This window comes from Tamandua tetradactyla, chromosome 22, assembly GCF_023851605.1.
Source record: "Tamandua tetradactyla isolate mTamTet1 chromosome 22, mTamTet1.pri, whole genome shotgun sequence".
Classification (NCBI taxonomy): domain Eukaryota; kingdom Metazoa; phylum Chordata; class Mammalia; order Pilosa; family Myrmecophagidae; genus Tamandua; species Tamandua tetradactyla.
In genome coordinates, this window is record NC_135348.1 from 7,753,621 (window position 1) to 7,779,641 (window position 26,021).

At 38.5% G+C, this 26,021-nt stretch overlaps 2 protein-coding genes and 1 pseudogene across 7 annotated transcripts in view; 1 reads left to right on the forward strand and 2 right to left on the reverse strand.

Moving 5' to 3' along the window:
* The window catches only part of ETFDH (electron transfer flavoprotein dehydrogenase), a 46,468-nt gene extending 27,080 nt beyond the window's left edge, over positions 1-19,388 (reverse strand). The window contains exons 1-6 of one of the 2 annotated variants that reach the window (XM_077139672.1): positions 19,042-19,161; positions 13,187-13,312; positions 3,818-3,958; positions 3,147-3,376; positions 1,618-1,699; positions 1,059-1,177 (exon numbers count right to left, since the gene is read on the reverse strand). In XM_077139672.1, the coding sequence (XP_076995787.1) occupies positions 1,059-1,177; positions 1,618-1,699; positions 3,147-3,368 (423 nt within the window). In that variant the 5' untranslated portion in view covers positions 3,369-3,376; positions 3,818-3,958; positions 13,187-13,312; positions 19,042-19,161. Of the gene's footprint in view, positions 1-1,058; positions 1,178-1,617; positions 1,700-3,146; positions 3,377-3,817; positions 3,959-13,186; positions 13,313-19,041 lie in introns of both variants that reach the window. The other variant, XM_077139671.1, reaches the window with a different exon arrangement.
* On the reverse strand, positions 14,061-16,772 carry LOC143665918 (nuclear distribution protein nudE homolog 1 pseudogene; annotated as a pseudogene).
* C22H4orf46 (chromosome 22 C4orf46 homolog) lies at positions 18,704-25,276 on the forward strand. Of its 5 annotated transcripts, none has more exons than XM_077139677.1 (4): positions 18,706-19,588; positions 19,872-19,987; positions 20,658-20,763; positions 21,458-21,570. In XM_077139677.1, the coding sequence occupies exons 1-3, from the start codon at positions 19,298-19,300 to the stop codon at positions 20,758-20,760; spliced, it is 510 nt and encodes a 169-aa protein (XP_076995792.1). In that variant the 5' UTR covers positions 18,706-19,297; the 3' UTR covers positions 20,761-20,763; positions 21,458-21,570. The 5 variants fall into 5 exon arrangements, with proteins under 5 accessions (XP_076995793.1, XP_076995792.1, XP_076995791.1 ...); XM_077139676.1 differs by having other exon boundaries at positions 18,750-19,588; positions 20,658-20,739; positions 21,458-22,838; XM_077139681.1 differs by lacking the exon at positions 18,706-19,588 and adding an exon at positions 19,625-19,675 and having other exon boundaries at positions 20,658-20,739; positions 21,458-21,569.
* Positions 25,277-26,021: the final 745 nt, after the last annotated feature.

Below are 26,021 nucleotides of genomic sequence, written 5' to 3' on the forward strand. Positions count from 1 at the left end.
GAGATGTATGAAAATCTCAAAAACCCTCTTGTCTGTTCTGCACCGCAGAAATGTCTTTCTTGGGTGCCTTAGAGCCATCTTTTCAAATGTGAACATCATGGAGGATGGCATTTAGCCCCCGTCTCTGTGGGAGTTTAGCTTAAGTGGTCGGCTCCAAGTTGTAATTTCCTGCTTGCAGAAAAGATCTGAAAAGTTTTATTTGTCCTTTGGATAAAGATAATATAGATGTAATGGGTTGTACAGAGTAAGATTTTTTCTGTCTTTGCAATCTCTTCACACTGTGCCTGTGCAGCACACTGAAATCTCTTAACACTTACTCAATAATAAAAGTATTTCATTGTTTCTACAATTTTGTGGAGAGGATTGTTTTAGGTTTGCAAGAGATTCCTTTAATTATTTCCTCAATAATAATGTGAATCAACAGCATGATGTGGTTGCCAAAACTATAACTTTGAGGGAATTTATGGAAGAACAGATTCTAGAAGGAAGAAAGTAATAGTCTTGCTCTCCTCAACTCTTTTTGGCACTAGGTTTGGAGCTGTTTATTTTGTCTGGATATCACTATATAAAGAAGATAAAAATGGAATGTATTTAGGGTAGGGGAGGGCAATGAAGATATTGAAAGAAATCAAACCATGTGATGCATAGCTGAAAAGAACCGGGAAAGAAGAAAACAGAGTGAATGCAGGGAGAAAAGAGAGAGCAGGGCAAAAGTTTAATTGGAATATTGTCCCTGCAAGAGGGTTTACATTTGTTCTGTATAGTATAAAACAGGACATAATTTCTATTCAATATAAGAAAGAGATTATCAGTAGTCCAAACACCAGAGAATTTTTCATCCCTTCTGGTGTTCAATCATAAATTGGACAATCACTTGATGGAGGCACAATATAAGGAATTCAAGAGCTCTCCGGATTAGATCTTTTAAAAGTTTCTTTTGATCTTGCAATTCTATAATCCTATGGCTTTTCTAAAATATTTATTTAACTGCTATAAAATTCTCAAGTTATTTAAAAAAAGTTTTCCCTATAAATGTTAAAAACAAACACCATACAAACCTCAGCAGCAGCATAACCAGGGTAGACTTCAACACCAAGGGCTTCAGCTTGTTCTCCCATCCAACTCACTAAATGTCCCAAGCGTACAATGTAATTGCCATGATTATTCATTGGAAGACCTACAAAAATATGCAAAGTTCATAAATCTGCCATTTTAATGATAAACATATCAAAAATATAAATATTTATTTAAAAGATTATAAATAATGTGCACTTCTGCACAAATGTACATGTTATCTTATGGTCATGAATTCAACTTATTTTCTCCAATTTTGGCCTAGAGTTCTAATTACTAAATTAAAAATAATATTACAGCACTAAATTAAAGAAACCTGGTTGGCTTACAAGGCTATATCTCAATTCTTCTGTACTGGAATAGATAAGAACTGGATTCTAGTCCTGCTTTCTCACCAGCTAGCTATGTAACTTTGAGCGAGTCCTTCAAATTTCTGGGCCTCAGTTTTCTCATCTGTAAAAGGAGGGGATTTGACCAGATGAAATGTAGCTCCTTCTAGCTATGCCGAGTTCTACAATTTCATGACCATTTATAATAACTTACCTGGAAGAACTGGCACTGGGATTCTGTATTTCTCTGTTAAAATTCCAAATCTGTCTTCTGTTACAGGAGTGTTAAGTGGAGCCTAGAAACAAAAGAAGCTAAAGAAGACTTTTGCCAGTTTTCCATTCCAGAAATGTCTTTCTTGGGGACTTTTGAGCCATCTCTTTGAAATGTGAACATCAAGGGGGATAGCACCCAGTCTCTGTGGGACTTTAAACTTAGGTTTGGCTCCAAGCTGTAACTTCCTGCTTGTAGAAAATATGAGAAGTTTTAGTTTTCTTTTGGGTAGAGATAAATAGCATGTATATGCAATGGTTCTATTGCCAGTGATGGACTCTGGCAGCAGATTGCAGTCTGCTTTAATGCTTACTCAAAAATAAAAGTGTTCTTTTTTTCCCTGCGTTTGTAGAAAGGGTTTTCCAGACTGACAGAAGATTTTATTTCTAATTATTTCTACAAACACAAACACATGCTATGAACTTCAAAAAAGCAATGAAAAGGAATTTCCTTTCCTTGTTTTGTTTTATTCATCTCATAGGAATTAAGCTGTGGCTATTTTCAAAAACAGTAAACTGCTCTATTAAAATATATAAAAAAAACAAAGCAGTAAAGGGTTTTATACAAAAAATTTTCCTATGTTATAATTGATATTATATCAATAATTCAATGATAGCCATTTCTAATATTCTGAAAAAAGAAATATAAAGTGAAGTGTGTCTAGTTCAAAAAACGTGGTATTTTAGAAAGAGATAAATGAACCTTTTGGAATTCAATTTGCCATATTGTAAGATAAAGATATTTAATTTTTGCCCTTTACAAAGTACATTCACAAACAATGAATTAACCTTGAAGGTAGGACAAGTATAGCATACTCCATTTTATAGGAAAAAACCCTAATATATATATATGGAGGGGAAGACTTTAACTAAGGTCATACAAATCAGCAATAAAAGTAGTACTACATCAGGCCAGTAATTTTTCTGCTAGATTATGAGAGGCTATATTAATTTTTTTCCTTAGAAAATGAGATGGTCCTTTTTGACTTTTGTCATTGCACTGTCTCCCCAAATTTTATATATGAATTTTTTTTTTTTTTTTTTTTTTTGGCATGGGCAGGCACCGGAAATCGAACCTGGGTCTCCAGCATGGCAGGTGAGAAAGCCGCCAGTGAGCCATGGTGGCCCACACTATATATGACTTTTTTAGGTACCAAAAAAAAGCAACTATGGCGCAAGTTAAAAACTACCCTCAAAGTAAAAAATGCTACATTTCATTTGGTACAAATATTCAAAGGTCTTCTCAAGAAAATTCCTACTCATAAATCTAGTACACAAACATAACACACAAAAGATATATTAAAATGAGTTAATATTTCTAATATGATTCAATTTTTTTTACCCGTAAGTTAATATATATATATATAAAATCATCTTCCTGTAAATTGCATAAAAAGAGTTTTCTATACTCCAATAATTTTTAAATAGAGATATAATAAAGATTAGACTTTGTATGAAAACAATTTTTCATACCCCCTTCTCCTTCCAGTCTGGAAACAGTTCTTCAAAAGCACGAGGATCAAGGCAAGCACCAGAGAGGGTGTGAGCTCCTATCTGAGCTGCTTTCTCCACTAGACACACACGGATGTCCTTTTCATGTTTAGAAGCCAACTGCTTCAGATGAATAGCTGCAGAGAGCCCTGCGGGGCCTGCACCAACTATTACTATATCTGCTTCCTCTGCAAACCTCTCCATGTTCACTCCTGGGAGGATAAAAAATATATCAAGATTTTTGGATTAATGTGATAAAACCACAGGCTGAATTTTCAATCCACATTTTGCTAGAGCATTATTTATAGAAATTCCCACACTACTTAGCTCAATAAATATACTAAGTATATGACTATATTACTTTGATGTTTTCTTAGGTTCTGTTCCACTACATATCTTATTTTAGCTTCTGTAAAGCTTCTGGATTTGGATTTATTATTATACATTTAGCAAATACTTGCTTATCTAAATATTAATATGTAATAGATTTGATAAAGGCGTGAAGTAAAAGATTACATATTAAATCTATTAATATGTAATAGATTTGATAAAAGATGCTTTTAAGCTATCATTAAAAATATAATAGTCTCCTCTACAAAATGATACAAAGTATCTAGAAAAGTCTCAACAATTTTATACAGATTATTACTTACCTTCCCATCGCTTATCCTTTTCCCGGGGATAAATAGTATAGTGGGTAGTAATTTGAGGTACAACAGAAGTTGAAGACCATCTTTTGGCACACAGAGGTAGATAGTTTTTCTTAATTTTTAAGGCACAAAAGCACTGATAAGCTGCACAAATAAATTAAAAACATTATTTTTTCAGTTAGTTTTCTTTAATAGCAGACTGAAAAAAAATTTTTTTTACAGAAAAAATAAAACTAAAAACTAGAATTGGGAGTCAGATTTTATATCTGGATAGTTTTTCATTAACTAGCATGAAGAACTTAAGCAAATCACTTTTCTCTCTAGATTTTACATTCCTCATTGGAGAAAAAAGGGACTGTAAATCATTTTTTAAGATACCTTCTTGATGCGAAATTCTATGATTCTAGGTGGTGGTTTATATTTGTTCAGTTATCACTGACAATATCAGAACAGTAGACATTCGGTGAATTAAGTTAGACCTACACTGTAGTTGTGCTATAAACTGAAATTGATTGCACTATTTTCTCGGATGAACAATTCAGTTAGTTTTTTCTCATAATGTTTTTAAATCTTAAATATTTTTAAAGTCTCTAATAATCTAATTTATTCAGATCAGTTCATGTCAGACTTAAGGATCATCACATAATTTATCATCCCAAACTGGACACTTAGGAAACAGGGGCAATATTAATGGTTGTTTTGGAATAAAAGTTGTAAGGGCAAACTGGATTTTAGGGTCAGCCTTTTTAAAAGTTTATTGACCCTCACTGCAGTTAAGGATTAGCTCAGTAGGTCTGGGATGTTCCAACTGAATATTTAAGGAAAAGACTGGCACTTCGCCAGCTCCTGGAATATAACCTTAGTTAAGCCCTGGAAATATCGCATGATAAAAGTATGTTTGTATCTGGAATCTTGGGCCAAGCTAGATAGTTTGTGCTAACAATGTGATTTACAGTGGGACCCTCTGCTCTGACATCTGGAGGGACTGGAGACCAAGTACCTAAGGTCAGTCATGCAAGTGCTTCATGCTTATATGACTGATCCCCTATAAAAACCCTGGATGCCAAGGCTTAGGTAAGCTTTCTTGGTTGGCAATACTCCACATATGTCGTCACACTTATTGTCTGGAAGGATTAAGTGCTGTCTATATGACTCTAATGGGAAAGGACACCTGGAATTTTGAGCGTGGTCTCTTCTGGTCTCTGCCTTATGTACTTTTACCTTTGCTGATTTGAATCTGTATCCTTTTGCTGTAATAAACTGGAACTGTGAGTGTAACAGCTTTTGTGAGTTCTGTGAGTCCTTCCAGAAGATCACTGAGCTTGAGGGTGGTTTTGGAGGGCCTCTGACACATCCTTCCATATGAAAATATGTTCCAAAAACTTGAAAATGTTTTTTTTGATCAAAAAATAGAATTTTATGGAAATAAACAGAGAAGTATGCAAAGATTTAACAGCAACAATGTTTGTTAAACTTTCTCTACTGCCTTCAAACCTTCAATTCCATTTCCTCCCTTTCTTACCTGGTGTGCTGATTTGAAACTATTATGTACCCCAGAAAAGCCATGCTCTCTTAATCCAATCTTGCGGGGATAGACCTATTGTTGGGTGGGACCTTCTGATTAGGTCGTTTCCACGGTGATGTGACCCTGCCCATTAAAGGTGGGTCTTCATGCTTTCCCGGATCCCTTCATAAGTGAGAACTCAGAGCAGACATAGTCATCTGGAGGTGCAGACAGAAAACATCCCAGGAGAAACTGGGGTTTCTATCAGGATCCACAGCACCTGAGTGAGCCGTTGGAACCCAGAAGCCAGGAGATGGCAGCAGACATCACCATGTGTCTCCCCATGCGACAGTGAAACCCCAGACATGATCAGCCTGTCTTGAGTGAAGCTGTCCTCTTGCTGATGCCTTAATTTGGATATATTCATGGCCTTAGAACTATAAACTTGTAACTTAATAAACCCTCTTTGTAAAAGTCAATCCATTTCTGATATATTGCATTTTGGTAACATTAGCAAACTGAAACACCTGGGGCAGATACCTTGACATCAAACTTCATGGAAAGAGACAAGCAATTGGATGACAACTCTCTCCATTATTTAACAACTTACACTGTAATCTGCATTTGTGCCCATCCTATGTTCTTTCTCTCAGGTTACTATAGAAGAGATGTCTTTTCCCTTTCCTAAGATTAATCCTTCCAACTGGGTACCTGAGATTTATCTCTCCCATCTTCTTAAGGACTGAACTAGTTTGCTAAAGCTGCTGTAATGCAATGTACCAGAAATGGGATGTTTTTTTTTTCTGCATGGGCAGGCACCACGAATTGAACCCAGGTCTCTGGCATGGCAGGCGAGAACTCTGCCACTGAGCCACCGTGGCCTGCCCAATGGGATGATTTTTAAAAAGGGAATTTATTACATTCCAGTTTACAGTTCTAAGGCAAGAAAAACGTACAAACTAAGGCAACCAGGGAAAGATACCTTGACTCAAGAAAGGGCTGATGACATTTGGGGTTTCTCTCTTGTTGGGAAGGCCCATGGTGACATTTTCTGGGTTTCTCTCCCAGTTTCTTCAAATGACTTCCCGGGGGCATTATCTTTCTGTATCTCCGAAGGTCGCTGGCTATGTGGGCTCTGAAGCTTTTTCCAAAATGGTTCCCTCTTAAAGGACTCCAGTGACACTACTTGAATGGGTGGAGACACATCTCCACAGAAATCACCTAATCAACAGTTTCCACACACAACTGGGTTTGTTTCCACTTCTCCTGGAAACAACTTAATCAAAAAGATTCTACCCAGCAATATTGAAACAGGAGTAAAGAACATGTTTTTTCTGGGGTACACAACAGTTTCAAACACAAGGCACAAGAATCTTATACCACTGGTGGCTTCTCTTCCTTTTGTATCTTCTATTTTAGATTTCCTTTTCTGCTACTCCTTCTCTTATAATACTCCCTGTCATGGTCAGGTTCATGTGTCAACTTGGCCAAGTGGTGGTACCTGTTCATCTGGATGGGCAAGTGCTGGCCTGTCTGTTGCAATGAGGACATTTCATAGAATTACATCATGAGCACGGCAGCTGTATCCACAGCTGATTCCATTTGTAATCAGCCAAAGGGGAGTGTCTTCTGCAATGAGTGATGCTCAATCTAATCATTGGAAGCCTTTAAAGGAGGATTCAGAAGAGTCAGGTTCTCTTCCTGCTTCGGCTGGTGAGCCTTTACTGTGGAGTTCGTCCAGACCCTCCATCAGAATCATCGGCTTCACAGCCTGCCCTGCAGATTTTGGATTCTGTGTTCCCACAGTCACGTGAGACACTTTTATAAATTTTATATCTGCGGATGTTCCCTGTTGATTCTGTTTCTCTAGAGAACCTTAACTAATACACTTCCCATTATAAAAAAAAAAAAAAAGGACTTGAGAATCCATCCTTGGGACTAGCCCTGACAGATTTTAAAGCATATATGTGAAGCTATAATAATTAAAAGTCTGTTAGGAGAAAAGGGATAGAATAATCAAAGGAAGAGAATAAAGATTTCAGAAACAGACAAAATGCACATAGGGATTTGGTATGTGATGTAGATATGATTTCAAATTAGAAAGAATAGGTGGTTACACATTAAAAGGGGCAGAGATGACTAGAAAGCCATTTGAAAAAAGGCAAAAATGGATTCCTGCCTTGCTCATTATATCAAAATGAATTCCATATGGTCAAAAATTTTAAGAGAGAAAGTCAAGGCATTAAAGATCAAAATGATATATTCACAAAGTCTTTGATATTATTCCCTCTAGGAGGTAGAACTTCATTCTTTTCCCCATGTGTATGAGTTGGACTTAGTGACTAGGTTCTAATGAGTAGAGCATGAAAACGGAAAACTGTAATTTTACAGTGGAGAAACATGGCAGGCACCACTCTAACCAAGTGATCAAGGTTAACATTACTAGCAATAAGAAATATTGGTATTACATATATACCTCCTGATATAATGTGATGAGAAGGACTGTTTACCACTATGGTATACTTCCCCCAAATATACAATCTTGGTCCAATCATAAGAAATCATCAAACAAAATCAAATTAAGGTATATTACAAAATACCTGTCCAGTATTCTTAAAAAATGTCAAGGTCCAGAACAGTCTCTTCAATAAATGGTGCCTAGAGAACTGGATATCCATATGCAAAAGAATGAAAGAGGACCCGTATCTCACACCCTATACAAAAGTTAACTCAAAATGGATCAAAGATCTAAACATTAGGTCTAAGACCATAAAACAGTTAGAGGAAAATGTAGGGAAATATCTTATAATTGGAGTTGGTTTTATAGACCTTACATCTAAAGCAAGAGCACTGAAGAAAGAAATAAATAAATGGAAGCTCCTCAAAATTAAACACTTTTGTGCATCAAAGAACTTCATCAAGAAAGTAAAAAGACAGCCTACACAATGGGAGACAATATTTGGAAACGACATATCAGATAAAGGTCTAGTATCCAGAATTTATAAAAAGATTGTTCAACTCAACAACAAAAAGACAGCCAATCCAATTACAAAATGGGAAAAAGACTTGAACAGACACTTCTCAGAAGAGGAAATACAAATGGCCAAAAGGCACACGAAGAGATGCTCAATGTCCCTGGCCATTAGAGAAATGCAAATCAAAACCACAATGAGATATCATCTCACACCCACCAGAATGGCCATTATCAACAAAACAGAAAATGACAAGTGCTGGAGAGGATGCGGAGAAAGAGGCACACTTATCCACTGTTGGTGGGAATGTCAAAGGGTGCAACCACTGTGGAAGGCAGTTTGGCGGTTCCTCAAAAAGCTGAATATAGAATTGCCATACGACCCAGCAATACCATTGCTAGGTATCTACTCAAAGGACTTAAGGGCAAAGACACAAACGGACATTTGCACACCAATGTTTATAGCAGCATTATTTACAATTGCAAAGAGATGGAAACAGCCAAAATCTCCATCAACAGAAGAGTGGCTAAACAAACTGTGGTATATACATACGATGGAATATTATGCAGCTTTAAGACAAGATAAACTTATGAACCATGTAATAACATGGATGGACCTAGAGAATATTATGCTGAGTGAATCCAGCCAAAAACTAAAGGACAAATACTGTATGGTCCCACTGATGTGAACGGACATTCGAGAATAAACTTGAAATGTGTCATTGGTAACAGAGTTCAGCAGGAGTTAGAAACAGGGTAAGACAGTGGGTAATTGAAGCTGAAGGGATACAGACTGTGCAACAGGACTAGATACAAAAACTCAAAAATGGACAGCACAATAATACCTAATTGTAAAGTAATCATGTTGAAACACTGAATGAAGCTGCATCTGAGCTATAGGTTTTTGTTTTGTTTTGTTTTGATTTTACTATTATTACTTTTATTTTTTTCTCTATATTAACATTCTATATCTTTTTCGGTTATGTTGCTAGTTCTTCTAAACCAATGCAAATGTACTAAGAATTGATGATCATGCATCTATGTGATGATGTTAAGAATTAATGATTGCATGTGTAGAATGGTATGATCTCTAAATGTTGGGTTAATTTCTTTTTTTCCGTTAATTAAAAAAAAAAAAAAGAGAAGGGATAATTGGAGATGAAGGGATACAGACTGTACAACGGGACTTGATATAAAAACTCAGAAATGGACAGCACAATACTACCCAATTGTAATGCAATTATGTTAAAACACTGAATGAAGCTGCATGTGAGGTATAGGTTTTTTGTTTTTGTTTTTTTTGTTTTTTTTTCTTCCTATTATTGTTTTAATTCTTATTCTGTTGTCTTTTTATTTCTTTTTCTAAATCGATGCAAATGTACTAAGAAATGATGAATATGCAACTGTGTGATGTTATTAAGAATTACTGATTGTACATGTGGATTGGAATGATTTCTAATTGTTTTGTTAATTCTTTTTTTAATTAATAAAAAAAATCTAAAAAAAAAAAAAAAAAAAAAAAAAAAACCACAATGAGATATCATCTCACGCCAACCAGAATGGCCATTATCAACAAAACAGAAAATGACAAGTGCTGGAGAGGATGTGGAGAAAGAGGCACACTTATTCACTGTTGGTGGGAATGTCAAATGCTGCAACCACTGTGGAAGGCAGTTTGGCAGTTCCTCAAAAAGCTGAATATAGAATCGCTATATGACCCAGCAATACCATTGCTAAGTATCTACTCAGAGGACATAAGGGCAAAGACACAAACGGACATTTGCACACCAATGTTTATAGCAGCATTATTTACAATTGCAAGGAGATGAAAACAGCCAAAATGTCCATCAAGAGATGAGTGGCTAAACAAACTGTGGTATATACATACGATGGAATATTAGGCAGCTTTAAGACAGAATAAACTTATGAAGTATGTAACAACATGGATGGACCTTGAGAACATTATGCTGAGTGAGATCAGCGAAAAACAAAAGGACAAATACTGTATGGTCTCACTGATATGAACTGACATTAGTGAATAAACTTGGAATATTTTGTTGGTAACAGAGACCATCAGGAGATAGAAATAGGGTAAGATATTGGGTAACTGGAGCTGAAGGAATACAGACTGTGCAACAGGACTGGATACAAAAACTCAGAAATGGACAGCACAATACCACCTAACTGTAATATAATTATGTTGAAACATGGAATGAAGCTGCATGTGAGAATGATAGAGGGAGGAGGGCTAGGGACATACTGAAATCTGAAAGAAAGATAGATGTTAAAGACTGAGATGGTATAATCTAGGAATGCCTAGGGTGTACAATAATAGTGAAATGTACAAGGTACAATTTTAAAAATGTTTTTGCATGAGGAAGAACAAAGGAATGTCATTATTGCAGGGTGCTGAAAATAGATGGTAATTAATATTTTAAAATGTCACCTTATGTGTGAGACTAAAGCAAAAAATGTTTGTTACAAAATTTATATTTTGACTAGTGCATTTCTTAATATAACTCATGTAGACAGCTTGATTGAACGCCATAAGTACTTGGAATCTCAGGTAAGACGTGAGATTTTGTTGGTTTGTCCAGAGTGTTGCCCCGATGAATCCCAGAGTGATTCGATCAGTGAGTGGAAAAGTATCTGCAAAGCCCCCTTCGGGGAGTGGTGAGAACAGGGAGAAATTCAACTTCCCCAAGTTGAATTCTTGATATTCTCACAAACAGTGTGGACAACCAAAGCTATAGGCAGAACCCCCAGTCTTGGGGTTTGTTCATATGAAACTTAACCCCACAAAGGATAGGTCAAGTCTACCTAAAATTTAGGCCTAAGAGTCACCCCAAGAGGGTCTCTTTTGTTGCTCAGATGTGGCCCCTCTCTCCAGCCAACATAACGAGCAGTCTCACCACCCTACCTCTCTCTACGTGGGACATGACTCCCAGCGGTGTGGACCTTCCTGGCAACATGGGACAGAGATCTTGGAATGAGCTGAGACTCAGCATCAAGTGATTGAGAAAAACCCTAGAATGAGCTGAGACTTAGCATCAAGGGATTGAGAAAACCTTCTCGACCAAAAGGGGGAAGAGAGAAATGAGACAAAGTGTCAATGGCTGAGAGATTCCAAACAGAGTTGAGGTTATCCTGGAGGTTATTCTTATGCATCAAGTAGATATCATCTTGTTATTCAAAATGTAATGGAGAGGCTGGAGGGAACTGCCTGAAAATGTAGAGCTGTGTTCCAGTAGCCATGTTTCTTGAGGATGACTGAATAATGATACAGCTGTAACAATGTGACTGTGTGATTGTGAAAATCTTGTGTCTGATGCTCCTTTTATCTACCTTGTCAACATACGAGTAGAACATATGGAATAAAAATAAATAGGAGGAATAAATGTTAAAATAAATTTAGTTTGAAATGCTAGTGATCAATGAAAACAAGGGGTAAGGGGTATGATAGGTATAATCTTTTTTTTTCTTTCCTGTGTTCATTTTTTTTTCTATTGTCTTTTTGTTTCTTTTTCTGAATTAATGCAAATGTTCTAAGAAATGATGAATATGCAACTAGGTGATGATATTGTGAATTACTGATTATGTATGTTGTTTTATTTTGTTTCTTACTTCTTTAATTAATAAATCAAAAAAACTGCAAAAAAAATGTCAAGGTCATGAGAGAGAAAAAAAAGACAGAGGGAAGATCTGTCACAGGTTAAAGTACACTAAAATTATATGAGAGATAAAAGCAATGTGGTTTCCTGGATTGGACCCTGGAAGGGAAAAAGATACCTAAATAACATCTGTAGTTTAGTTATATTAATGGTAATTTCATAGTTTTGCAAATTATACTTTAGTTATACACGATGTTAAACAGGGTAAAGGGTATACAGGAACTCTGCACAATCTTTGCAACACTTCTGTAAGTCTCAAATAATTTTTTAAAAAGGTTAAAAATTATAGTAATATAAAAATGAACTCAAAGTTGATCAAAGACCTAAATGTAAGTGATTGCACTAGAAACTCTAGGAAGAAATGTAGGAGTAAATCCTTGTTGCCCTGGATTAGGCAATGGTTTTTTAGATATGACACAAAAATCACAAGCCACAGAAAGAAGAAATAAACTAGACTTCATCAAAATTAAAAACTTTCGTGCTTCAAAGAATACCATGGAGAAAGTGAAAGTCTAACTCACAGAATGGAAGAAAATTTTCGCAAATCACATATCTGATAATAGATTTGTATGTACAATATATAAAAAACTCTTACCTAATAATAAAAAGACAAATAATTCAATAAAAAATGGACAAGGTACTGAACAGACAATTCTCCAAAGAAGATGTTTAATTAGCCAATAAACACATGAAGATATTCAACATCATTATTCAATAGGGAAGTACAAATCAAAACCACAATGAAATGCCACTTCACACCCAACAGAATGGCTGTAATCAAAAGTTGGACAGTAATGTGTCAATGAAGAGGTGGAGAAATTGGAGCCCTCATACACTGACAGTAGACATATACAATGGTGCAATTTCTGTGAAAAACCATCTGGCAGTTTCTGAAAATGTTTAGTATAAAGGTAACATTTGTCCCCAACCTAGCTATGTACCTAAGGTAAATAAAAGCAGATATTGGGTGCACAGGTGGTTTAGTGGTAGAATGCTCGCCTTCCATGTGGGAGACCCGGGTTCGATTCCCAGACCATGCACTCAAAAATAAAAAGCAGATATCGACACAAAAAACTTATACTCAAATGTACACTGCAGCATTATTCATAATGGCCCCAAAGTGGAAACAACCTAAATGTCCATCAACTGATGTATGGATAAATAAAATGTGATATATGCAAACAATGGAATACTATTTGGCAATAAAAAGAAATGAAGTAACTTACAGTCAAGCAAGAGGGTGGCAAGAGATATTCCAGGGACTTATCCCACAATAGAATCTTGAACAACTAGCAAAACTGGCAGAGCCATCTTCCTCAGAACTCCAGAAAATGGTTAAATGACTGTAGTAACTGGGCAAGAGCAAGAAAACACAATGTAAAAACGGTAGGAAAACCTCACAGAGTCCTTGCTGGCCTCTCCCCCAACACCTAACAGGGTAGGTGTGGAGCCAGCCCTGTGCTCTTAGCATGGTCTTGGCCCCTTTCTGGAGAAAGCAGAGTAACCCCTATGCACATATGGACGCGCATTTATCTGTGAAAATCTATCTAGTGGCCGCACAAAGGACTGAACAGTACACTCATTTCCGGTTCATCACTGCAAAACTTGCCCTGCATGCAGAAGCTTAGAGACAGCTAAAACAGTGTAAGAAACAATCAAATCAAAGTAGACTGGGGTACTTCTGTGTGAGACCAGAAGAAAAGATGTTTATTTGGTGCAAAATTTATTTTCTGTAACACACTAATTTAACTTGTATGGTCAGCTTATTTGAACACCATAATTACATGGAACCTTAAATAGGGAGTGAGATCTTGTTAGTTTGTAAAGGTTAGTGTGATCCTCCAATATATCCCAGAGTAATCTGAATAATCTGGGCAGAAGATAAAAATGTATTTGCAAGGTTCCCTTAGAGGACTGGGGAAAAATGTGGAAATATTAAACCTCCCCACCTGGGGAATTCCTGATATTCTTCTAAGCATTGAGAACTATTAATTTAATAGGCCAAGCCCTCGATCTTTGGGCCTGCCTTTATGAAACCCATTCCTGCAAAGGAGAAGCTAAGCCTACTTATAATTATGCCTAAAAGTTACTTACCCCCAGAGAACCTCTTTTGTTGTTCAGATGTGGCCTCTCTCTCTATATGCCATCTCGGCAGGTGAACTCACTGCTCTACCCACTATGGAGGACATGACTCCCAAGGGTGTAAATCTCTCTGGCACCATGGGATTAAGAAAGCCTTCTTGACCAATGGGGGGAAGAGAAATGAAACAAAATAAAGTTTCAGTGGCTCAGAGACTTCAAATAGAGTCAAGAGGTCAGTCTGGAGGTTATTCTTATGCAGTATGTAGATATTCCTTTTCAGTTTTTCATGTATTGGAGTAGCTAGAGGGAAATACCTGAAACTGTTGAACTGTAAGCCAACAGCCTTGATCCTTGAAGATGACTGAATAACTGTAGAGCTTTTAAGGTTTGACTATGTGATTGTGAATACCTTGTGACTGACACTCCCTTTATCCAGTGTTTGGACAAATAAGTAAGGAAAAAAAAGGAAAGAACAAAATAAATAAATAAATAAACAATTGGGGGAGCAGGGGGATATGAGATGTTTTAGGTGTTCTTTTTTATATTTATTTTTACTTTCATCTTCTATGTTTTTTTAGAGTAATGAAAATGTTCAAACCTTGATTGTGATAATGAATGCACAGCTATAATGATGATACTGTGAACGACTGATTGTGCATTTGGATGATTATATGGTATGTGAATATATATCTCAATAAAATTGCATTTAAAAATTTTTTAAAAGCCCACCTAGGGTATATGTTAAGGAAGAATCTTTTATACCTAATTATCAAAATTTTTTTTCTCCCACTGATGTCTCTTGATTTCACTGTTCTTTTATAAAAATAAAAGCACATCTTTCAGTGATACAGGTTAAGAATGTTTCTTAGGGGCACTGCAATTTTTCTACTGAGTTTCAGTAGCACTTAAAAAACTAGATTTTTAACACAAGTGTATTTTTGTTGTTCTTTGGGAAAATAACTTTGGTAGCAAAAAGGTAAGTGAGCTGTGCACAAGCTCCTGAAATTAGTGTGTCCTTTTTACGCACATCTGGAAGTATCAGTTCATAACAAGCAATGATGATGATACAACACACCTATGAGTGTTGGAAATCCTGTGTTCATTTCTTTCTTTGAAAAGGAAGCTTCCAATGATTGTCCTCACGCTGTGATCCTAACTGAAGGTCACCCCAATTAGTTCATTACACTGTGAACTGGGAAGTCCTATGCTTAAGAGCTGCATTATCAAAGCCACGCTGCCCTGATGACACTCACTCTGCCTTTCCCAGGTCAGGGAAACTAATGGTCAGGATTTACCTAAAGAGGAAAAAATTTTTGTGGGACCCTGATCGACATGAAATTCACTCTGAAACTTGACCACGCCTCTAAATCTCTAAATGCCTCAAGGAGAGGCAGATTAAAAATTCTCTGAGGTAAACTACCAAGGTTTAAGAAAAAGGCACAGGTCTTCTCTACTGTTTACTTCTAGACATGACTTAAGTATGCCCATTCTTACTCTGCATAAAGCACTGGAGATTTTGTTCTGGATGACAGCTCCACCTGAGTGGGGCTGGGGGTGAGAGCTTTAAAGGGTGGACATGAGCCTCTGCGACAGGCTCAGATTCCCAGGTTTAAGGAGTCTCTGGATGATACAAATACTTCTCAAGACCAACCAGGACTCTTGATTTCACTCAAATCTGGTCTCACAGTAGATGCCTTAGAGCTCTTCTCAGAGGATCCAGTCTGTCTCTATCCCTTTGAAAATGCATGACAAGAGTGAGGCTTGGGGATCATCAGACATTTCAAAGGACAAATATCAGAGGCTGTTGGTGATGGCCTCAAGTCATCTGCTTGGAACACAAAGCTAACCACGGGGACTGCTTGCTGTCATTTTTCTCAAATTAACTTACAAAAATAGTTTAAAGAGAGGAAGAAAGGTAACAAGAACAACTCCTGAACAAACACCCAGGGCAACGGCTTCCATGGTTTTCCTAAAGAACATCTTGACTAACCCTGAGCTTATGGCAGTGATGGTGAGGAAACATTTGAAGGCGGCTTCCCAAATTCCAGGCACTTTCCCAACCCTTTATCACCCAAAGGCACGCTGGTGCTGCTTGGCCACTTGTCACTGCCATCACTGCTCTTGCTCCCCCCGTCCTGAGGCTGGGACACTTGCTTGGTTTGGGGACTGATCATACACAGCGTTCCGGCAGGATGCAAGTTTGGACTCCAATGCCCCTGTCTTGCGCAGCAGATCTCCCACGATGTTGAGAGCAGATATTCGGGATGCAGGTGTGAGAGAGGTCACACTGGAGGAATCATCCAGACCATGTACAAATGTCACTGGTGTGTTTAAACTTGAGTTGGGTCCTTGGTGACCTATGAGAGTGGATGGCAGGGAGCCAGTAGCCTGGATGGTAGTCTTTCAGCTTCCACTAAGCTGGCTATGGGGTCCTGGGTTTCTCCTGCTTCTGCTGCACCGCCAATTCCTGCTACAGATCTCTGGCCTCATCCTTCAGTCGCTGAACGGATTGTAGGTGATTAGGTGATTCTCCTTCTCATCAAGTTCACTCTCCAGAAAGGCATGTCTTTCAAAAAAAAAAAAAGCTTCATATTCTCGACTTCCCTCTTGGAATTCTCAGAGCTCCTCTTGCGTATTCTCTGCCCTCTGCTTGTAGGTCATAGCCAGATCTTTCCAATAGTTACCTTCTTCCTCCTCAGAGCTGAAAGTCTTCTTCCCTGAATCCTCCATTATAAAAATGGGGGAAGAGATCTACTTATCTTGTTGCATGTTGTCTGGCTTGGGAAGCGGGGATGAGGTGCGGGTGGCAGCAGCGAAGAGCGGTGTGACTGGTCCCTCCAGCAGCGACTCTCCCAATTTTTTTAATCAGAAAAAACATATAGATGGATTGAACTTCCCAGTCAAAAAGCAGAAATTGGCTGAATGCATAAAAAAGACTGAGCCAACAATATGCTATTATAAGAAACTCATCTTAAATTGAAAGACACAAGCTGGGTGAAAGTTAAAGAATGGAAACAAAATAGCTATATACTGATAAAGGAGTCAGTTCAAGAAAAAAGATAAAACAATTACACACACACACACACACCTCACAACAAAGGCCCCAAATATACGAAGCAGATGTTGACAGATCTGAAGAGAAAAATAGATGGTTCTATATTAATAGTAAGAAACTTCAATATACCACTTTCAATGATGAATGAAACATCTACAGTACAGCAATAAGGAAACAGAAGACTTTAATTTTACAAACCAACTAGACCCAATAGACATATGTAGAATACTACACCCAACAGCAGCAGAACACTTTTCTAGTAAACATGGATCAATCTCTAGGACAGATCAAATTTCAGATCATAAACAAGCCTCAATAAATTAAAAAATGTTAAAATATATCTTCTTTGGTCACAATAGCATGAAGCTAGAAATCAGCAACTAGAGAGAAGCGGAAACAGCTAAAAGACATATATAGAGCACTCAATAGTAGAATGCATTCTTCTCTAGTGCACAGGACTCCTCCAAGATAGACCATGTCAGGTAACAAAACAAGTATCAACAAATTCAAAAATACTGAAATTATACAATGTACTTCCTCAGACCACAATGGAATGAAACTAGAAATCAATAGCACTCATATCACCCCGAGTTGTCACTCACAATTACATTACTCAAGCTTATTTGCATGCTCACACTAGTTCTCACACCCATAAACACATTCTCAAAAACAGACACAAGGAGACATCCTTAAATTAACATCTGTGCCCAGCTGTCACACACATGCCCACTTTCTAGAAAGGCTACCCAGACCCCCATACCACTTTAGAGGTTTGAACATTTAGGCTCCTTGGCTGAATTTTTGGAAAGAAGTGAGGTCAAAGTTCATCCTACTCATAATATATCAACGTCACACCGACAGCACATTAATGTCCACCTCTTTGTTGCCAGCAGTGCCAAAAATAGGCCAGGGAATTGCAATGAATTAGCATCCAAGGAAAATGGGATGGAATTTGGTTAGTAGTCTGCCCAAGATGAGTTCAACTAAATTATGCTGCAGATCACATAACATCTGACAGCTGTGATGTTCCAAAAGCAACATGTATTTTTTGTATAAAGGTGCAGTAATAGATGTATGCATGGATAACAAGAACTGTAAACAAAACTCTAATATTCAACATACGGGGGCCAAATTTGATAAATTTCTACCTCCGTGAAAATTACATAATAAGAACATCCTTGAATTTGCAGTATGTATACTTGATTATTTTATAACGAAAAGTTAACTTTAATAAACTAAAGCTTTATAAAAATATGAAGGCAGTTATGACACCATTCCAGCTCCTTTAATGAGCCTTCTAAGTTTAGACATTTTAACATTGTAAAAAAATTAAGACAAATAACAAATCCAACAGCATCATACTACTTTTTCTTTAAGGGAGAGGGAGGTAATGGGGTATTTTTACGTGTCATCATGACGGCTCGATGAGCACAATAACCCCTAGAGTAAATTTTAGACATGTAAAGAAAAATTCCTAGCTACTCTGATGACTTGGCAACATACGAATACTAATTATGATGTTTCAAATCAGACTTCAAATTCTTAAGACTGGACTTAGAATTGCTGTAAAAATGCAAATTAGGTCAGAATCAAGGGGAAAACATATTTCCATTTCCAACAAAGCAAAAGATAGCATCTGAAATACGGGCTAAGGATTAGGGCCAGAGTTTGGACAGACTCAGTTCAGGAGTCCATGGGGGCTGTGTTGACAAGTTTTCTCTGTCCATGACCTTTGTCCTAGATGTCAATTCTTCCAGTAGGGGCGAGGAACCGAAGGTCCACCAACGCGCGCAGGCAGCATGACCTCTGCCCTAGTTTAGTGTGAGAACGAGGAGGAGGAGGCCGGACGGGAGAGGTGCACGCAGTCCCCGAGCGTGACACTGCCCCTTTCGCCTTAATTCCTCCACCTTCCTCCTCTTACCCGCATCCCGAGTACCCACTCACCCCGGCAGGGCAGCTTAGCTAGCGGCACCAACATGTTTCTAGTGACCAGAGCTCTCTCAGTCGGACGCACGGGAGACGGACTGTCAGTAGCTCGCCACGGGCGCCGAACCTCTAGGCCGCGGGGGGCGCCATCACCGGCCTGGAAGCACCAACCTCTCCACTAAGTAGGTCTCTGGGCTCAGCCGACAGGTCTTGCTTCTCCGAGTTCCCGCCTCCCTCACGCTCTGCGCCGGCGCCGTGACCCGGCGGCCAGCCGATGCTTCTGGGTCACGCACGGAACGACGAAAAGGAAAGGGACTCCGAATCCCAGCACAGCCCGGGGCTTCGGCCGGCGCGTTGGTTCTGCCCTTCTTATTCGCCCAAGCTCAGTGAGGGCCGCGATGCTGGGTGGGCAGGCGGGGCCCACAAGTCCCATAGTACAACGCGCGCGCGTTATCAAGCCCTGGGGGGCGTGGTGACGCGAACGGCATCCTGGGATTTGTGTTCTCCGCCCGAGCTTGCTCGGAGCCGAACTGGCTGTTGGCGCAGGAGCCGTGGGCGGCCCGAGGTGAATTGGCTGCCATCTGATTGGCTGTCCCGAAAAGCGAGCCGTCTTCTCGATGCCGGGCTGCGACTCACGAGGAGAAGAGGCGGGGTTTGAGGCGGGAGGAGGCGGGGCTCCTGGGCTTTGGGCGCGAGCGGTTGAACGGTAGTTGTGGTGGGCTTGGCTGTTGAGGGGCGATACCGCGGGTGCCAGCGGTCCTCGGTCCCCGACTTCTCCATGGCCGAGTCTGCCGGGATGCGTGCCTCCTCGCCGCCCCCGCCACCTCCCCCGTCTCCCTCCTCTTCAGGCGCCTCTTCGACATCCTCCCCCGTCGTCCCAGGAATTTGGGGTTGGCCTGTTCCGAGCAGGAGCAGCGGCCGAAGCGTGGACCCCCTGGAGGAGGTCGAGCTGCAGATCGGAGATGTGAGTGTCTCCCCACAGGTCCTGGTGCCTCTGGCCGCTCGGCGCTTCTCCGAAGGCGGAGCCGCGGTGGGGCGGGGAAGGGAAGGCTGTCGGCGTCCCTCTCCTGTCCCCTCGAGCGTGTGGACGGGGGGCGCCCGCGGCCAAACCGCCGCGCCATCCTTTAGGGTTCGGTGTTGGGGAATTACGGAGTTAGCCTTCCTCGCGCCTCTTCCGTCCTCACCATTTTTTTTTTTAATACCTCGCGGTCTGGGTTCAGTCATCCTCCGTAACTGAAACGACGGCGTTCAGTGGCGGCTCCTCGTGAACTCAGCTGGCAGGGCCTGCGCACGGCCCCGCTGGGCTCTGTTGGTTTCTTTAACGTTTAGGGCAGGACTTCTAGGGTGGTTAGAATGCGTGACGAGTTTCTTCCAGATTGATTTCTGTTGACTCTCGAATTCCCAGAGGCCGGCACCATCCCCTCCCCCGACTCCCCACACACGTGCCACCAGAGTTGACGTGTTTATAGATTCTGAGTGGGTCAAGTTGAATGAGGTACATAGGGAGTAACTTTTCCTGAGGAAGTTTTGGAAGGTAGAGCGTGTATTCATTCGCCCTCCTGTGCAGTTTGGAAACCGGTCTCATTGCTCAAGAAGTATTTGTGTTTTCTTGTTTTGTTTTGTTTTTGTCGAAGATGGCCAAGAAGTGCTTATCCAGCTTTTATCGTTGCTGGAACCAGACTGGGTACAAGTAAATGCAACACATTTATGTCAAAGGTGAAGGAAACATTTGATTAAGAAGTGAGTTTTCCACTAAGAGTTGGAGATCTTAGGTCTTCGAGGGTGTGTTATGATTTTTTTTTTGCACGGGCCGGCACCGGGAATCGAACCCGGGTCTCCAGCATGGCAGGCGAGAACTCTGCCTGCTGAGCCACCGTGGCCCACCCCAACCAGTGTGTTTTGATTTTGTCAGAACTCAGTGTATTTGTTTTTAATCTATTCTTATTCATGCCCTAAAATGTTTACAGGTAAAAGTAGTGAAACAGTGAGGGTCTTTTTTTTTTTTTTTTTTTTACCCCAATATTAATAAATTTGTGATGAAATCTTTCACATACTTCTGGTACTTAATGTCAAGGGGTCTAAGTCATCGTGGTGAACTAAATGAGACCCCTCATTTAGTTTTTTCAATTAAAAAAATCTGACTTGTTATATCTCATACATAATGTTTTGTTTTAAAGTAGACACATTTCCTCAAAGCTTCTTTCATGTTCAACTGTTTTTTGGGGGGGTTGGTGGTGGTGCATGGCCATGTTAAGAAGTTTCTTAGGTGCCCCTGAAAGAGCCTGTGTTTTAGTTTGAAATTTTTTACTTCTGAGGAGAATAACTTAGACACTGGATTCAAGGTTTTAAGGTATTTTTAGACTGTTTATAAAATGAGATGAGAATTTTAAAAATAAACTTCCATTGTCTTTTTTTTTTCTTCTTTTCATCTCAGGCAGCATTTTCACTAACCAAACTTCTTGAAGCCACCTCTGCAGTATCAGCTCAAGTGGAAGAGCTTGCCTTCAAATGTACAGAAAATGCACGTTTCCTTAAAACATGGCGGGATCTCCTGAAAGAGGGCTATGATTCTTTGAGACCTGACAACTGATCTTGCGTGATTAGTTAGTTGTTGAAATAATGACTGTGTAGTAATTCACTTTTCCTCATATATATTTGCACATGTACCATGTGTACGATAATCTCTTTCTCGTTGTTCCATATACTCTCAGAATGAATTTTTTTGGTTTTCTTGATTTTTGTGAAAGTAGGATACTGATATTATTTCTAATAATAGCAAAGTTTTGGTATGAAAGTTAATTTAATCAGCAGATATTCAATATTAATAACGCTACAGTGCTATCAGTATTAAACTAGGTAGACCATTATTCATTTACAAGAATATTCAAAGAATGGCAGAAGTTGAGGGGGTGTTGTAGTTCAGCCTCATTCTATGAACCAAAGCAGAATGCTATGAATAAAAACAATACTGACTCAATGTTTGTTGAATAAAAGAGCAAACATGATTAAAGATATTTTTTCCTCCTATTTTTAGCATGAAGATTAATTAGTCTATACTTAAAAAAAAGTCTTCTTTTTTATGGATATTTGAACTTTGATGATTGCTTTAAAAATATATAATAAATAGATTTTCCCCTTTTATGATGCTTTTTTTTTTTTAAAGACTTTACTTCAGAAAATGAAAGCCTGTCTGGAAATAATGCATATTTTCCTGTATTTCTGTGGTTAACTTCTTTTACAGTTAATGTCTCTCTTATTTGATATGTTTGTATGTTTCCTGTCTCGAAAGTGCCTTGTCGGAGTTAGGGTTCTAACCTTTTGGATTTGGAGCTTTGGAAGTTGTTTATGTAACAGTTCTAAAGAAGTTGCTTTGTTTGTAATGTATCAAATTATTGTTCTTGTTTTCATCTTCTTTGACCTTAGTGGCCATTGTTTTTTACTTCTCCTTTATCTTATTTATTGCCTCTTTTTTGGTTGTTTGTATCATATGTCTCAACAATTAAGCCTACTAATTCCCTACTATTTAACTTCTGTGACATTTTGATATATCGTCTTTGTGTATATGGAAATATGTACAGACAATATTCTAAAGTTCCATAATGGAGCTATGAAAGGGGACAAAGGGATGGGCAAAGAATAGTTTTGTTTAGCATATTAGGTCATAATTTTAACTGTGAGTTTAAGTAAAAGATCACAAATAGGTGTGATTTCTATACCAAAGAGATGCTTATTTTGATATTAGAAGAATATTTTTCTTATATATCTTGAAAATAGCAGTTGTTAAAATGTGCAAAAATAAACCCATTGAAAACAAATTTTATTTCCATCTTTTGTTTCATTTTTTTAAAAAACTTTTAATTGAAATAATTCAGACATGCTGGAAAGGTGAATAATTTAAAGGACATCCATGTACTCTTAGCATGAAGATTTAATCAATAAAGGTTAGTATTGGCCATATCAAATCCATTTATATCTTATTTATCTATTTTTTGGTAACATAACATATAAATGTATAAATATTCACACGAAGTTGCTAGACAGCATACAATTTCCAAAAATGTCCTACATTTTGTTACATTCGGTTTTCTAAGGATGCAGACAGTAGTAAGATGCAGACATTCTGACTCCCCAGCTCAGGAAGCCTATTTCGGTGCTGGTGCCATACCACTGGTGCTGCCAGGCTGAGGGGCCCCCCCAAACCCAAGATTGGGTGGTAAAACTGCTCATTATTTTGTCTCCACAGATTTACTCTGATAACCACGTCATACAGGGTCTGCACTTACTAGGATGTCAGAAAAATACTACAGCTTGATCTTTGTGAGGCAAGTATTTCCAAAGAGTGGTAATAGTTCTTTGGCCTCATCTCCACCTGGGTGTTGTCTATCTGCAAAGCCAGGCAAAGTGAATTCAGTGACCTCCAGTCAGGCATCTTGAGATTGCCTTTCAATTAGGGAAGAGACAAACATTTGGGAGACAGGGTAGAAACAGACCATCTCGAGAGAAATCCAAATGGCCACACTATACTGAGATCAGGCCTGTGACTCAGCATCTGAACAGTTAATGTGTTCCCCACTCAGTAGCTCTTGTTCATTGGTTGATGATTGCTGCTGATGTGGTACCCCAACCTCAGACTTAAAAGGAAGGGAAGGTGTGAGGCCAATATAGAAAGTGTAACTTAGATACATGTGAAACCTGGCTTTGATACCTTTTTGATCTTGCTCTTCCTGCCCCAGAAGTAACCACTGTTCTAGAGTTGGTATAAAGTATATATTCTAGTTTGTGTTTTTGTATTTTTAATAAGTAAGTATGTTTTCATAATATTACCAAATTGTTTTATGTGTGTGGTTATCAGCCTCCAAGATGGCCTCAAAGATCCCCTCAACTCTTGGTATTGATTTCCTTGTATAGTTTCTTCCCACATGGAATAGGGCAGACCTGTATATCTACCATGACATTGAAGAAATGCAGTATATGATTTCTCAGGCCATCTGTTTTGTCCATTTTCCTATGGTATTTTGTTTTTTTCCTTACTGATTTGCAGATACCACATATTTTGGATGCCAAGTAATGATCAGTTATGTGTTTCAATTATCTTGCATTCAGAGGTTTGTATTTCCAGTATGGTGTCCTCTTCAAAAAGGTTTTTAATTTTAATGTTATCAAACTTTCATAATAGTTTCTATCAAAGATATTGTCCCATACATACTTCCAAAAATTAAAAGAAATTGTTTTTAACATTTAGATGTCAGATCCAATTAAAACTTGTTTATCATGCATGATCTTGGGATCTTTTATTTATTTCTGCGTGTGGATAGCTGTTTCTCCAAGTACCACTGCTTTCAAAATGCCTCCTCTGTCATTCAAATACCATAAAGTGCCTGGCTGTAAGCTCTTTATTCTTATGATGTGTTTGCTTAACCCTTTTGTAGCTTACCCTGTCTTAGCTGTGTCTTGTGTTATGTAGTACTTAGACTTTTTTTTTAAAAGCTTCTTTCTTTCCAGTGTATGTTTTAAGTTACAAAAGAAAATCATGTGCCACCTAAGACATCACTGAAAATGGTAAAGTGGGGAACTCCAAAATTGCCCCTCGACTTAAGCAATTTTTTGCTTAAGCTGGTAAGAACTGTCAGAATCAGCTTTTTCAGAACTCTGGAATCTATTTAAAAACTACAACAACCAGATGGATGCTTAATGAAGAAGGAAGCTACTAAATTGTGGTTAGAGAATATTGCGGTGTTTTTGTTTTATTTATAAATGAAGGTGAGTGATCAAGATGATGTTTTTCATATGTGCTCATTAGAATGTAGTTTATAAACCAAAATTAAATTCTCCCATTAGTTTTTTTAAATTCCAGGTGATTGTTGTTCTGCTTGGTATGTGTTTTTTAGAAGTCTACTATTCTGAATTCTGGCCCAAAAGTGTTCTGGAAATTCTGCCAACAGATGACATATCTGTTTGTAGTAAAACCATCAGTTTCTATTGGAAAATCTAGGACCCCTTAGTCTGTTCCTTGTGTTAGCAATGATTAAGGGTACCTAGTAGAGTTCCTTTTATTTCTCCCCCCCCCTTTTTAAAAATTTTTACAAACACTTCTCATTCCCCCCACCCCCCCCACTAACCTCTAATCTGCTTTCTCCCTTGGCAAGTTTGTAGCTTCTCGTTACCTTTATAAATGGTATCACAATTTTTGTCCTTATATGCTTTATTTCACTGAGTCTGATGTTTCAAGGTTCTTCCCTGTTGCAGCATATCTCATAACTACATTATTTCTTTTTTTTTTTAAAAGGGAGGAAGGGAAGGAAAGACAGAGAAGGAAGGAAGGATGGAAGGAAGGAAGGGAGGAAGAAAGGGAAACATCTTTAAACATTTTCTTATTTTTTATTATATTTTGTTTGTTTGTTTGTTTGTTACATGGGCTGGGGCCGGGAATCGAACCGAGGTCCTCCGGCATGGCAGGCAAGCACTCTTGCCCGCTGAGCCACCGCGGCCCGCCCTACATTATTTCTTATAGCTGAATATATTTAATATGTGTATTTACCACATTTTAAAATCCATTTGCTTGTTGATGGACACTTGGTTTTGGCTATTATGTAAAATGGTGCTATAAATATTGGTGTACAAGTATCTGTTTGAGATTCTGTTTTCACTCATGATCATAGGGTATGTGGAATTGCTGGATCACATGATAGGTCTTTATTTTTTTGAGAAACTGCCATATTGCTTTTTTATAGTGGCTGCCCCATTTTATATACCCACCAACAATGCACTAGCATCCAATTTATTTTTAAATTATAGCCATGCTTCTGGGTGTGAAGTGGTATCTCATTGTGGTTTTGATTCACATTTCCATAATAGCTGGCAACAGTAAGCACTTTTTATGTGCTTTTTAGCCATTTGTATATTCTTATTTTGGTTTGCTAAAGCAGCTGGAATGCAATATACCAGAATTGGGTTGACTTTTACAATGGGGATATATTAGCTTACAAATTTACAGTTCT

Coding starts and splice junctions, on each gene's coding strand:
- C22H4orf46 (XM_077139676.1), top strand. CDS start 19,298: ATGCTTCTGGGTCACGCACGGAACGACGAAAAGGAAAGGGACTCCGAA. Junction 19,589..19,871: donor GGAGCCGTGGGCGGCCCGAG/GTGAATTGGCTG, acceptor CCTCCTCTTCAG/GCGCCTCTTCGACATCCTCC. Junction 20,740..21,457: donor GCAACACATTTATGTCAAAG/GTGAAGGAAACA, acceptor TTTTCATCTCAG/GCAGCATTTTCACTAACCAA.